Source organism: Meleagris gallopavo, chromosome 6, assembly GCF_905368555.1.
Source record: "Meleagris gallopavo chromosome 6, MGAL_WU_HG_1.1, whole genome shotgun sequence".
NCBI classification, from domain to species: domain Eukaryota; kingdom Metazoa; phylum Chordata; class Aves; order Galliformes; family Phasianidae; genus Meleagris; species Meleagris gallopavo.
In genome coordinates this window covers 14,650,074-14,665,078 of record NC_139409.1, presented here as the reverse complement: position 1 = coordinate 14,665,078, position 15,005 = coordinate 14,650,074, and the positions used below count along the sequence as shown (strand labels likewise).

At 40.4% G+C, this 15,005-nt stretch overlaps 1 protein-coding gene across 26 annotated transcripts in view; it reads left to right on the top strand.

Moving 5' to 3' along the window:
• The window catches only part of SVIL (supervillin), a 130,598-nt gene that overhangs the window by 23,943 nt on the left and 91,650 nt on the right, over positions 1-15,005 (top strand). For 19 of the 26 annotated variants that reach the window (XM_085227134.1, XM_085227149.1, XM_085227148.1 and 16 more), the window contains exon 1: positions 5,865-5,955. In XM_085227134.1, the coding sequence (XP_085083260.1) occupies positions 5,883-5,955 (73 nt within the window). In that variant the 5' untranslated portion in view covers positions 5,865-5,882. Of the gene's footprint in view, positions 1-1,548; positions 1,620-5,864; positions 5,956-8,532; positions 8,932-15,005 lie in introns of those variants that run through there. The other 7 variants (XM_085227150.1, XM_085227147.1, XM_085227146.1 and 4 more) reach the window with 3 other exon arrangements.

Genomic DNA, 15,005 nt, shown 5'->3' with positions numbered 1-15,005 from the left:
CAAATGAGCGTTCCTTGGAAAGTTGGAAGTGGGAATAGCATGTGGTTTGCCATATTCAAGGAATTTTGGAGTAGTTTATTCCAAAATAAGAGTGTAAATGTGAGTTGATGGTGAAAAGGGAGTTAATTAAAATGTGTTAACAGCTGCATGACATTTGGGGCAAGTTGAATTGCTCTCTTTCCCGTTCCTATGGACTCTGAAGTAGCCTATACTGGGGCTTTTGTTTGCTTTTGAAAATGAGAATTTTTCTGAACTCAAGCAAAATTCCTGTCTTGTCTGTCTTGCCTTTTCAGTTAATTATTTTTGCTTTGACCTCTTCTCTAGATGCTGTTATTAGTGTCTGACATGTTCAGCAGCTGCAGTAGACGCAGAGCAGTGATCTGAGCAGTTGTTGCTCTGGTTGCTCAGAGTATCATGGCTTCATTTTATGCCTCTTATTTGATTAAAACAGAAAGTTTAATGAAGCGACTGTGAAAGTGAAGAACTTGAGCAGTGTATTTGCCAGCTAAGAAAAACATGTGGACGAGCTGAGCCTCACCCCACAGGAGTAAAAATATGTTTTTTTGATCCTTTACTACAGGAAGGGAGACAACAGTCTGTTCAGCGCAGGTGCTGTCTCATGGAGGTCAGGTGTTTGTCTTCTAGGACTCTTCTCTTTGGGAAGAAACTACAACTTTAGTGGTAGAAAATAGAGTAGCAAGTGTGGAGCAGTTGATTGTTGTGGGTTGTTAATGAGTTCAGAAGTTGGCCTCCTTAAGGACAGGTCAGTGCCACAGTAGTTCAACTAGTTTGAAACAACCTAGCTCGGATGCTACATGAACACAAATCTCCATATGGACAAAGTCACTAGGCAGGACAGCAGTTTGCATTACAGGCAGAGCTCGAGATGGTTTATATTTAATAAAGCAAACACAAGCAGCTGTGGTTGAAGATGTGGGGACCAGGAGGCAGGCTCTGTGGCGAGCACTGCGGGCAGGCCAGGCCTGCTTACTGGGCTGATGCTTTCCCCTGGCGAAGGCTGCCAATCTGTATCTGGTCACCATGGCTCTGGGAGGAGAACTGGCTGTTCCAGTTGTATCTGTTAATGTTGAAATTGAAGATTGTGAAGATAACAGTCTTGTGAACAATGCGATCTTCGTGTTGCTTTCGGTGCTGCTTGACCTTACTGAAAGATGTAATACAGATGCTTTCTGTGAGGTGGTGAAGTAAAAGCTCCACTTCTGGAGAAATTGGTGGTTCAAGAATGTGTCTCGTGTCAAAGGCTCTGACTTTAACTGAGGGGTCAGGTTATTCAGGGTTCCTGGTAATCATGCAAAACCTCTCTTTCCATATGAACATAGCTGTAGTATGTCAGTAGGTAAACTTTGAAAAAATGGTGTTGCTCATGCTGATGATCTTGTCCAGATGAATGAATGAGGTAACAATATAAACTGCTCTCATTCCTGTATTTATCCCTTTGTGCAACTGCCTAGGAGTTCTGGAGTTGTTTTCATACCCTGGGATGTACATTTGAGGTTCTTACCCACACTTTGTATTTATTTCTTGTAGGAGGAGGACTATCTTGGTCATGGTGATACAGAGCTATCTGGAGAGTAAGACCTGGATGACTGGGATTTAAGGTATGTCTGTGCTGAAAAAAGTGTGCTGATCTGAACCATGAACTGTGGCTTTTTTTGTTGGTGGTGGTAGTGATGATTGGTTTTTTTAGGTTTTTTTTTTTTTTTTTCCCCTAGAGTTTGTACCAAACATTTAAAGAAGAATCCACATATGTCTTCTAATACTTGTGTAAGGTATAGCATAAATAAAATGCAGTGGTGTAACAGTTCAGACTCCTGAGTAGCCTTTATGCCTTCAGGAAAGACAAATGATATTTAAATACTTCGTAAGTGCTGCTGCTACTTTAAGGTGAAATGTAATTCAATGTGAAAATGACAATGGGTGTACCCAAAACTTCACCTATAGGAATAGGCAGCAGGCAGCTGAGACAGATCTCTTCTTCCAGCCTTCCTGTCATTGCCTCTTCCAATTGTGTGTTAACATAATTTCAACCATTCTAATGGCATTTATATCAAATCTAACATTTTAGTCACAGATCTGTAGTCTGCCCTTTATGTTGTACGCTGTAGAGAACCTGCTTTAGCAGGGAGTTTGGACTTGATGATCTCTGGAGGTCCCTTCCAACCCCTACAATTTTTGGGATACATTTGCAACTTAGTTCTTGACTACTAAGATGCTTGAATCTGGTCCTACCAGTGGAGTTTTATGGTTTTTATGTTGTTTTCTTGAATATAAATGATTTTCTAGATTCTTCTGTAATGAATGAGGTGTGGTACAATGAGGTGTGGTTTTCCAGCCATCACAGAGCAGGCTGCAGAGGTGTGATTGAGTGTATGGTGTTAAGGCATTCATGATCTGCTCTATGAAAATGACTAACAGAGTACTTTGTTGCCAGCTTCATTCAGTTGTGCTCAGCACTATGCTTTGGTGTCATTCCTGCTTTGCAACACTGAGGAACTCATTCTTTTTTGAAAGCTAAAATTATAAATAGGTCCATTGTTCCCTGTGCTGTCACTGTTTGAAAACAAGCTGTGGGGTGAGAGAATCTTTCTCCTTCACCTTCATCTGTCATTCCCCTTTACTGAAGAGAAATGAGTTCTTCACTTGTAGCACCAAATCTATCTGTAATAGAGGATGGACATTCTGAGAACTCAGATAAAAACCAACAAAGAAGATGTCTTTTGTTTGCAAAACACTCTGGAAGTATAAAGCTATTGATATGTATCATTTTAAAAACATTTCAACTCTCTGTTATTTGAAAGCTTGAAGTGGTGTTTAATCCAGCCAGATTTTTAATATGTCTTATGGTTGTTTTTCCTGTAGAAAACTGAAAAGCATTTCCCCACACAAACGAAGAACAAAAGAGACCTTTTGTGTGCGTATGTGTATCAGGTCTTGCTGCTTTCATAAAGGCAGCTCCCGCAACTGGTGTAGAGCATGGAATCCCATGCTTTCTCTTTGAAAATTATACAGTTAGTGTGAGTAGAGAGACACGATTTCTTGGAGATGATCAGGAGGATGTCGCTATTTTATATCAGCAAAATAATGGATAGAAAATCCTTTCATGATTTCTTAAGCTTCCTAAAAGAGAAGTGATGTATAATTCTGGCTATAATTGCTGGTAAGAGCTATGGTCCCACTATTTCTCTCACAACAGCTAGCCTCTGTTTTTTTCTCAAATGTACGTTGGGTACTGTTTCAGATGTTGCTCCAAAATTATGAGAGAACCCTTTTCTTCAACTTGCCATAGCTTCTGAAGGCAGTGAGAGCATGCTGTAAAGAGTAGAAGTTTGAGTAAAGACTGGAATAAAGGAGGTAGAGCTTGACAAGTTGGAAAGGCTTGCAATAGAAAAGTGAAACTTGACCACGATTCCCAAAAGATTAGATATCCATGGTCATGAAAAATGAATTGAATCTTGATAATTCTGAATACAATTAATCGTGTAAAACTTCCTCAGAAAATATTTAGTACAAGCATATTCACTTCACATTTCTTTACTGTGTGCTTTCTGAAAGTAAGCAGAAGTAGGCTGTTTAAGCAATAATACCAGGCAGTATTTCACAATTTCTTACTGATAGAAAACTTTCTTTTAAAGAATATTTTGTCTGAACTTTTGTGTTTTACTGCTGCAGAACAGTAGTACTGGGCTTCTTGCAAAAACTAAGCATACAGAAAATCTAATCCTCTTGAGAGTGATTTGTTGAAATGTGTGCATTTGGTGTGGTACCTGTTGTGAGTACTTCCATGCTCGCTTTGTCTGAAGATGCCTGTATTAGCACTGGGTTAGCCTGGTGTCTAGGTGCTGGGGGCTCTCACTATTCGCTTTGTATTTTGTAGGTAAGAACCAGTCTTTGGTTATTTTCTCCATAGAGTTTCTCTCTGGATTTGGGCTTGCAGTTTTTGAAGTGCAATACTCACAATTATTTATTTATTTATTTATTTTTTGATTGGTTGGTCCAGATCATTGTGATGTTTTAACAGGAATGTTGCCAAGTGAAGAAAAATGGAGTAGGTGGAAAGTGCATCTTCCACACTGCTGCACCCCTCTTCTAATTAATCATTATTCGTAAGAAAGGAAGGTATGCCTTTTGTCATTCCCAAAAGTTCAGCATGCGTCTCAGGGATTGCTGCCCTATGTTCTTGGCTATTGATTACGATCAACAAAAGAACAATTTGAGAGCTGTAAACTTTGGATGGAATTAGTGGTTCACTAATCTAACTTTCCTTCTGAAAACAGAACCCCTGTAGAAAGTTTTTGAGGAGCAATCTGTCTACCTGAGAAATTCAGTGAATAGAGATCAAGAAGAAAAGGTTTGGGGTTAGTTTTCTAGATGTGAATTACCCATGCCTCTTTCCAAAACTTTTCTTGTGGTGTCCCACTGAAAACATTAGAAATCTTTGTGTTTAGGAATACTTTGTTTCCCCCAGACTGTGATGACTCAAGGCTGTTGTGGAGCTGTGCAAAGCAAGGGAAGGTAAAGAAATCTGAGAAGTGATGACTCAATTATCATGCTTTTGCTAATTCCTTTGAATTGTGGATTCTAAGTTCGTTATTGCCTTGCAAACGTTAGTGTGTGAGACTTGCAACTGATACCTTTTCTAAAAACAGGAGGGGAGGAGAGGGAGCTCTGTTTATTTCAACAAGCAGAAGCAACACTTCCAAAATACACTTGTGGTTGTATCACAGTTATGAATCTTAGGTTATCTAGTGGTGACTAACGTGATGAAATGTCAGCCTAATATGCCCATGCTTTATTTGGAAAAGGTAGTTCTTATCAAAAGATGAAGAACACCAGTGTTTCATTCACTGTGTTTGTTGAATCTCTAAGCACAGATACCGTGTCTGTCAACACCTCACACTGCGAGATGCAGGAACTTGCCTTTCACAGCTGCACAGTAAGTTCTTGAGGATTGTGTGGCACAGAGACAAATGTCCTCCACTTTCTCTCCTTCCATGTGCATGTTTTTTAGTCTCTCTTATTGTATGATCAAAGTTAACAAAAGACAGAGGTGTCTCTTAATCAGATAGAATTGCATGTATATTGTGATATGTTTTTTTTTTTTTTTTTTAAGACTGCATTATCTCACTGGTGTGGTGGTTAACAAATAGATTATAACAGCTTTCCAAATTCTTTGGGTAGAGGCAAGCTCATCCCAGCTATTATATTTAAGAAGTCCTACAGATTAAAAAAAAAAACAACATAAACAAACAAACAAACACGAAAAAAAGCAAACATAAAAAAACCTTTCTTTACTGCTAAGTTTAACCTATAGAGTTTGGGTTTACTTCTTCAGTTATCCTCCTGTTTAAAAATAAAATGAATGAGTAAATCCTCCCTGACAAACCAGAGATCCTCAGTCTGGAGGTGTATGTAATTTGTATTGAAGAGAGGCTGGGCTGGAGGGCATAGATTGTGGCATAAAACATATGTCCTTACTTCCACAGGCAGCCAGCGCCATGGAACTGGGGCTGGGGGATGCCTCCCTGCTGCCCACCTCTCCCAGTTCAGAGCACAGGCAATTATTTGGCCCCGTGACAATCACACCAACTGTGGCATGTGTCTGATAGTGAAACAATGAATGGCTTGTTCTCTCAGAAGAAAAAAAAAGTGGGTCGGGTTGAAAAATGATAAATAAGAATTTCTCCGTGGGTCATTTTAGGCTCTCACAGCAATTTGAATGTGCTGAATGAGTGGCTTCTGAACTGAGCCAATGGGGATGGTCAGGCACAGGCATCACTTTTATCCCGCACGGGGGAGGAGGGGTGAATGAGCTGGAAGATATAAGCTGAAACAAAGCCATGCAGTCCTTCTGAGTCATTCGCATGCACTGGATGGGTAAGGCTTCCTGCTTCCTGGGACACAGAAGTGGGGTCATGATTCTAACAATGGATGCTGGTAAGTTGCTTGTTATTAAATTTGATTTTTCTGGGAAGTCTTGCCTTTCCCTCCTATCTCCAGCTGCAAAAAAGATAGCTGTAAATGAGGAAGCTGAATGTTAAATAAAGACATGCCTCCTTTAAGCTGCGTGCACTCTACTGCGTGGTTTTTCTTGACTGTTAGTCACAGAAGCGCATAACCTCTCTTGCAATGGAAGACCATGGTACCAAAGTTGTGTTTATTCATTTGTACATCTGTCTTCATTGAGACAAAGCCTGTAACCTGAGAAGTAGTATCATTTTTGTATGATACAAGTCAGATTTTACACTTTCTTTAAAGAGCTAGAGACAAACTAATGTGTTGGCTGTAGCTTGCTCCACTTTGTGCTTACAGAAATCTTGTGCTGGGGAGGAAGGGGAAGAAAGTGTTGCATTCCCATGATGACCAGTTCTGTTTCTGTGTTTACAGCTAAGGAAGTATGTGTGAAAAGAACACATGCAGGATTTTTTTTTTTTTTTTTTACATTTGCCATGGAAGTGAAATCTTTAACATAATGCCCTGTGTGATAGGGAGGATGAATGCCAGCAGTAAGATATATGGTGGTATGTCTAAAAGAAACAAGGGATCCCAGTTGTGCTCCTTGAGGAGGGGGCTGCGTTTCCATCTCATAGCCCGCATCCTTCAAATTCCTCAGCAAGAAAAGTTCTAAGATGTTAAATGCTTATGGGTAGGGCATAAAGTGCCAGCACTTGTGCTCTGGCAGTGTGCTGACGACGGCTCTTTCTCTTAGCAGTTGCAAGCATGCTTGCTGCATTCTAAGAGCTCTGTTGAACTTCTGTCAGCAATTGGTTCAGCTACTTTTCCACCAGTGTGCAGAAGCAGCACAATGTGACAAGTCCTACAGGTAGCATTCAAAGGGATGAACTTATTCAGGCACATCTTGCAGGTCTGTTTAATCTACTTGTCACATGCTCAGTTTACTCCATGCTAATGAAAAGCGCTCTGTCTGCTGTACATCTGAATTAATCTGTTTGGGCACTTGCTAGAGCCTAAAGGGAAACTCTGTGCCCACATCCAACTCTTTCTTTTCTGAGACTTGCAGAAAGTGATATAGCTGGGCTCTCCATGCATTGTTTGAAGGAAATAACAAACCTCTCCATTTAACCCACCCACACTTAATTGAAGTTACTTTGTTATCCACTGTCACTGCAGACATGATGAAGGCAGTGACTCCTGTGTTCGATGTATGTTGCATACTTTGTAAAGCCCAGGCCCTTTAGCTGAGATGATAAGATGAACAAAAGCTCAGAGAGGAGTGAGGTAGCATATAGCTGATAAAGGGGTACAGAATTTTCCACAATGGGCTTATTTTTTATGTTTTATTTTGTTGCTTTGATTCTAGAGAAGCCAAATTTCTGGCCATTGCTAAAGCAGTTTGGGCACTGGGAGTTAGTAATACTCTTCTCTCTGCCTTGTGCAAGAAGAACCAGTGTTGCACCTGGTATTACAGGGGGCAATGTGCAGGCTGAAAGTGCTCCCAGCAGATAATGGATTCAGACTTTGTGCACAGGGCACATCATCCCTGTCAGAGTCTTGGAGTTCCTGCACTGTATTGGAGTAATTTAACTCTTTGTTTTGGAAAGACTGGAGAGATGTTAATAATACACAGTTAAAAATACATCTGTTGTTTATGTATCCTTATGTACTTGTGTGCTGCTGCTTTGCACTGTGAAGTGAACCATAAAGATAACGCTGCTCATCTGTGCTCCCCTGGCTCCAAAGGGTATCTCCTTTCACTGAGTGCTCGGGGTCGCAGGGCTCTGGCAGCCCTTGGGGTGCTTTTCATGGTTCTGTTGACTTACATTGTTAGCAAGAATTCATTTTGGAAGCTCCCAGGTATTTAAGAGTTCTGAAATTATAGTCCTGAGCTTCTTGGTGGGCAAATGGTTCAAAATGCTAGAAAGGAAACATTATGAGTTCTAGTGCTTTGCATTTGTGTGTAAGTTATGATAAAAATATGCAAGCAATTCAGTACCTTAATCTGGGCCATGGATAGCACGCTGTGAAGTTTTATCTGCTTATTTTTACCCACCTTTTAAGGTTGAGCCGACTGTTCTTGGAACTGTTTACTTATTTCAGATTGTATGTTTGCATTACGAGTCAAGGCTGATTTAAAAAAATTACTGGCATCAAATGCTCAAGATGTTTTTAACACAGCAAAACCGTTTCTTCTTAAGAGAACTGTAAAAATATTTGCTTGTTTCTGTTTTTATGAAACACGTTTTATTCTGTCTTGTCCCTGCAGCATTTAATTTCTTGTAGGAGTGGGACTTTAAAAGTTGTGGATGGGGGAATAAAAAGGAAAGCTGCAAGACAGAGCTGACAGTATAATTGGATTTGAAGCAGCTACAGGCTGGGACTGTTGCAACAGCTGATTTGATCCTTCTGAGTTTCAAGAGCTATTTATGGTAGATTAGCTGTATCAAAGCTCTACTGTTCCAACCATAAAAGGCCGGTCCTATGCGAAGTTGCCACACTGCATTTGGCTTAGTCCTCCGAGGTTGGAGAGCCTATAGCTTTTTATGTGGATAAATCCAGTGATGGATGGAAGTACTAAAGGCAGATCGAGGAGTAACATTGTCGAGGACTTCAGATGGCAGCGAACTCTTAACAGGAGATTTTCACTAATAAATTTTCTGTTCTGATGTTTGGAATCAGCGCTTGGAATATAGCTCCTGCGTGTACACTGCATTTGGTGAACGCATGCTTTTAGGAAAGCGTTGTTCTAAATTTATCTGACTTATCTGAATCATCTTGACTGCACATGTACTCGCCAGCCTTGCATGTTGATATCTGGTAACTTTGTGAAGTCACTTTTCCGTTTTATTAGCGGTGAGCATTAGTCCTTTGGAAAGGAACCTTAGCTGAAGTGAGAAACTTCTCTAAAACAAGAATCATGAAATACTTGGCTCACGAGTGCTGCCGGAGTTATCAGTAAGTATTTTGAGAAGGCTGACCACTTCTGCTGCGTCTGTACCTTTTTCTTTCCTCCTTTGCATAAGGGCAGGCAAGTGGATTTTTGCAGGATTCTGCAGTAAGTCGTATGTCCTTCGCAGAGCATGCGTGCGGCCACCTGCGCCAGTTGTCTGAGGCTTTGTCAGGTTGAAATGATAGTGGGTTTATTCCAGTCTGTGCATGCCACTCATTCAGCCCTCCTTAAGGCATTTTGTGTTTTTATTCTTGTGGTTTTGCTTGGAGGATGAGTTCATGCTGCTATGAATGGAAGGTCCCATTGCTGGTTGGCTTGTGCGAGGTGAATCTTTCTTAGTCTTAATAGACTAACCTTAGGCACAGCTACAAGCAGCTGTAAGAACTCTTTGAAAAACAACATTTTTCAGTAGCTATTTTGTCCTGTCTGAGAGATTCTGTATAGATAGTGGATACTATTGCATTAGGTAACTGTTGTGTGTTGACACCTGGAGTATTCTGAAGAAAGCTTCCTCCAACTTTCTATTCCCTTATTTTTAAATGTTACTAGGACACAACAGGTGAAAGTTACTGCCGCTGCCTTTCCATCCACTCCTGCTACAGATCAGCTGCTAAGGGGGAGCACAGTGAGGGCTGGGGGGAGGAGGAGGTTCCTCGCTTCAAGGGTGTTACAGGTGTTGCATTTTGGTCTCCAGAAATGCAACAAGATTGTCTTTACCGAGGAAATAAGTTTTAAAAATAGCTCTACTCATCGCCTCTGTTTCCCTTCCAGGAGCTAGCAGTTTAGGGCTATCTTCCATTTTCTTTGGATTGTAAATCTGCATTTGTCTGTCAGATGGCTCTAAAATTTTTGTTCTGAACTGTATAAAAATGTTTTAGCTTAGAGAATACCAGGAGACAAAATGTGTCTAAATGTTTGAGAAGTATTTTTAGCAGTTTAGGGCAAGGATTATTTATTTGAAAAAATAGATCTATATTTTTAACTTTTCTCACATGAGCCTTGGCAGATACCCATTTAAATACTCACCTCTATTTGTAGATTTTATAGGAGATTAGATCCTTCTGCCTGCAGAGGCAATGAAGAAAAAAGAATATTCTGGTTATCTGTTAATTTTTCTCTGGGATTGACAGGTATATAACCTACCTTTTACATTGCTTCCAGTTAAGTTAGTATTTTTAATAATTACCCTTTTTTAGAGATTTTTTTTTTTATTTTGCTGCCTGCATTTTAAAAAGCAAGTTGATGTAAATTCATCATTTTAGCATGGCAGTGTTGTGCTCCTGTAAATGTGCTAGAAGATGTCAGTGCCTTATGAAACTTAAAACAGGCCACAAAGACAGCAGACATGAAAGTTGGCTACCTCTGGGACTGCACAAGAGCACAAGTCTCTAACTTGGGTTTCAGCCTGAAGAGCACCAAGGGTGTAGTGCAGGAATTGATGAGAAGTAACAATATCAGTTCCTCTTCGTGCAGCAGATGTTTTAACTGTTGGAACAGGTAAACATTTCTTCCTTGGTGTCTATCTCAGAGGAGATTAGTTAGTTAATTTAAGCATTAATTCTATCTCTTCCAGTACTGTTTTATCTTGGTTGTATTAGTAAATGACATTGTTGGCAGAAGTCTTCAATGTGAAGGAGATTTTCAGATCTCTAAGGGCTTATTCTGAAGGAGTGCAGCTTTGTATTTGACGTTTCTTTGCCAAATTCCTTGTGTTTGATAGTGTCAATGGGATGAAGGTAATAGGAGACAGGCAAGGAACTGTAATCCAACAATTCTATCTTTGCTTTTTGTACAGAGAAGAGAGATTACAGTATAAACATAATTTGCATGTAGTGCCCAAAGAGGGGGAGGAAAAGCGAAACTGTGGTTTACACATTTCTTCTTCACAGTGAGTCTAAGCAGAGCTGGAGGTGGCAGAGCTGAGCCATTTGTGACAAAGACATTCCCAGAGGCTGGAGGAGCCTATTGCTGGTTCCCTGTGTGGCCATGTGTGTTACTACGCATATATCATAACACCCTCTGATCTTCTTTTGGAGTTATGCTGATGAAGTGGTTTGAAAGCTTTTTATAGTCTTAGTACATTTGTTTAAGCAAACCTCTTCCTATAGTGTGTAGAATTTTGTATGTTTGTACAAAATGTGTGCAGCATTGTTATTTTCCTTGCTTACAATGGATTGGCAAGATATGCTGTTATGTGTGAAGCCTTTCATATCATGGACTTAAGTGAAAATTGCATGAGCTCATTTAGTTTAAATTGCCATTGCTAGAGTGCGTTTTTGCTCTCCAATTTGTTGGCTCTTGTGCATGGCAATTTCATTACAACTTCAAAAAAGCCAAAGTTGTGGAACAGTTTGCAGGATCAGGGTGGGCTGAGATTGTTCACTTTTCAGAGGCACTGCTATTTCTTGCAGAAGATATAGGCTTCTGTTTCTCCACACAGAAACCTCATTTGACACTGTGGAAGGGAGTACTACACTGTCAAGTGAAACAGTAGGCAAAACTTTCTCCCCTTATGATTTTACTGTTTTTACTACTTTCCCTGCTAGCTGTTTTAGAGTTAACTGACACATTGGAAGGTCTCTGGTTTTTAAAGAGTGAAGTATGTTCTAGTTGGAATCTGCCTTAAGCAGATAAGAATATATTGGGTAACCCATGATAAAAAATGCTTGTGTTGTCACTTACCACAAAACCAGTTCAGGCTACATCTGCAGATGCAAGTGATACAGTGAAGAGCCAGGCAGACCAGTGATGCTGGTGCCAGCCAAAGTAGAGGAGGAGCTGAGTCTTCACGGAGCTACTTGCTGTCCTCTGCATTTCAAGTGAGATGTCCAGTCAGAGGTCTCACAGTGATACCAGGATAAATGTGATATTGGAGCTGTAGAGAGCTTGGTTAGTTAGGTTCTTTGAAGCAGCAGTGAAGAATTGGTTGTTTTGAAGCATCTCAGAGCTCAACTGAAAAGCTTTGACCATAAACTCATGCGTAGCATCCTGAGTGCCAGATAGAGAAGCATTCAGCTGAGAATTCTGGTAACTTAGTAGTTGTGAAAGCTCACATGTATGTAAGTGGTTGGAATTTCTGTTCTCATCAGTCATTAGACAAAGACACAGTGCTTTATGTGTAAAGGTTCCATTTAGGTGGGCAAAGGAATAAGAATCCATTCTGGCACTCAGAGTCATAAAAGCTCGGTTTTTCCAGTGTTAATCATGTTCTGGGATATTAGGATCATGTATATATGCTGGATATAATGATGCATAATGGTTGAGTCACAGGTGAAAACAGCATCAGGTTGCCCAGCACACTTCAGTCCAAAATTCTGTTCTCTGAGCAAGTCATGTGTCAAACATTAACTAAGAAGGTTTATAGTGATTGCTAATTGCAGGAAAACATAAAATAGTCAATAAGACTTTCTGTGCTCATATCAGCTGCCCTGCTTTTGAAGCAAGGGAGCTCAAGAGTTGCCTTGCAGTTCATGTGCTTGTAGACTCATATTTATGACTGTCTCTCGAAGTGGAGGTTCAGATTTCTGGCTCATAAGTTTCAAATTCAGGTCTCTCTATTTACTGTGGAGATGCCTAGACAGTTTGAACACCATTTGGTGAAGCCAGCAACATTCTTTCCTACTGTCAGCTGAGTTAATAAAAGCAACCATGGTAGCTGCTCACGTATGTTAGGTATATTCAAGCACACCTACTGGGTCATGTTCCTGCCAATGTTTAAGGCTAGGCATAAAAGGTGTTTTTTTTTCTGACTGCTTTAGGCAGCTGATGGTTTGGATTTGCAAATGAGAATGGTAGAAATGGCAACCTTGCTTTAAAATACTCTTTTAGGAAACCATTCAGGTCATTGCCACTCCCCAAATTGCTCCAGAACTGTTCTCTCCATCTGCCGCAGTTCACCATCTGGCTGCACAGTGCTGTTGTTCTAATATCCTTAGTCTTACTCTATATCCTTAATATTCTTATGCCATAAAGAGCTTCTCTCTCATTTTAAGTTTGATTCTTGGGCTAAGCCTACTGCTGTTCCTTCTAGCTCTGAGTTCATGCTGCCTAGCTGTCTCCTTGCTTCTGATTCGTCCCTCTGAAAAAGCATCATGGGGACTAAGGTCTGAACCGTCTTCTGCTTAAAATTAGTCACCTCTGCACCTTTCATATCACGTTTAAATAAACTTTTGTCTGAATTGCAGAGGCTTACATGCTACCTATGCTGATTTCTTTGGACTTCATTAAATGAAGTGTAGGTAAAGCTAAGGCATAATTTTGAAGTGCAGATATCAAAGTCAAATAAATTTGATATCTTGGGAGCTTTATTGAAGCCAGCACAGAAATTGTTAGTTTGCACTGAAACACTAAATGAATGTGTATTTCTGAGTTAAACATGGGCCAGTAGTTGCATAGACTTCTATGACTGACTTGCAATTGTCTATGATGTGAGATTGTATGCAGACAATGATACGTCATGACAGCATGGATCTGTGAAAGTAATTGCCAGGAAAGAAAGTGACTCTGTGCACATTCCTCTAAGCAAACACTAAAGATAGAGCAAGCACTGCTAGGCTTGGTTGCTCTGGCTTGTCTTCCAAGCTCAGCAGCCTGTCACAGTGGGCCACTTGGTCCCTGTGCAAAACTTGAGGGGGGGGGAGAGAGAGCAGTGAGAGCAGAGTTTGGGTATGAATGAGGATAGGGGACCTGGCTTTGAGACTGAAACCTAGAGATGATTTCAAGGAGAACCAAGGGAACTACTTAAAGAGGAGCTTTCACACGCTTTTGTTTTTACTGTCTTGATTGGATAAATGGGCTGGTTTAAACAGGATCTTTGGGTCACCTCTCTGCTGGAAACAGTCAGGGTTGATATGCTGGGATAATAGTTTAAGATTTAATCTGAGTATTGCATCATGAGATTACACCCTAGGAGGTGTAAGTGGCTGTTGCTTGACATGACTTCACTCATGTGTCATGTACCTAACAGTGTTCAGCACTTTGGGATGCTTTACTCCATCTTTGATTCAGTGGCTGTTGAAATGCAACCTGAAGAAACAGGTAGCTCAAGTTTAATTGGCTCCAGGTTGATTAACGCTCCTGAATTGCTTCTCTCTTGCAGCATGCAATGATTGGTTCAATTACAAAGTAGTTTTCTGGTGTTTGTGTTGCTTCTGCAAACCCAGATTTATTTTTATTTATTTATTTATTTATTTTGCTGAACAAAAGGTTTCCATTCGCAGAGGAGCAAAATTTCAGAATGGCCCTTGCACATTATGAGACTGGTAGGCTGAAACTTGAACATGACAGGCAGTGCTTCTGCCTGCACAGTGATGCTCTGGTGCATCATGCTGTGCAGGCACGTGGCTCTTCTGACACAGAAGTCTCTTCTGTAAGTTCCCTGGGGTTATAAGTACAATACAGTAAGGCACTATACATTTGGCTGTATTGTTCCTATGGCCACCAGGCTGTACTGTCTGGGTGGTCCAGCAAGGCAGGCAAGCTGTAAGCACTAGGAAATATTTACATAATGCAGGACCCTAACCCTGGCTAATGTAGCTCTATGTCTTATGAGAGAATTGGATGCCAAAAAAACCCTGGACGTCCAGCTTTACCCTGCCTATCTTGTTTTTCCATGTAGCTGAAGTTCCTTCCTACAACCAGCTGCCAAGTGGTGTAGCTTTTCAGCTTTAAGGGCTGACAGCAACCCAAACGAGGTTTTGTTGTGGGCTAAGAGTTTAGCTTGCAAGTCCATAAAAACAAATATATAAATGAGGCAAGAGCAGAGCAAACTTTTTTTTTTTTTTCTTCCTTCTAGATTTCTTAAAAAAGCAGAAATCTAGCTCAAGAATTCTTGAAATAATTTATTGTAACTTTTTTTGTTGTTGTTTAAAAACAGTAATAACAACATTTTGCTTCTCAAGGAGATCTCTTAGAAGCAAAAGGTTCCCCTTCCCCCTCTACCACAAAAGATATATCACTGTTCCCTGTTGGGGCAAACAAGCTGCTGGTGACTGACAATAGGCCTTTGTGTTCTGAAAACATAGCTTAAATTATTCCCTCCCCAAAGAGGTCTCAGAATAAAAAAAAATTTGGCCAAATA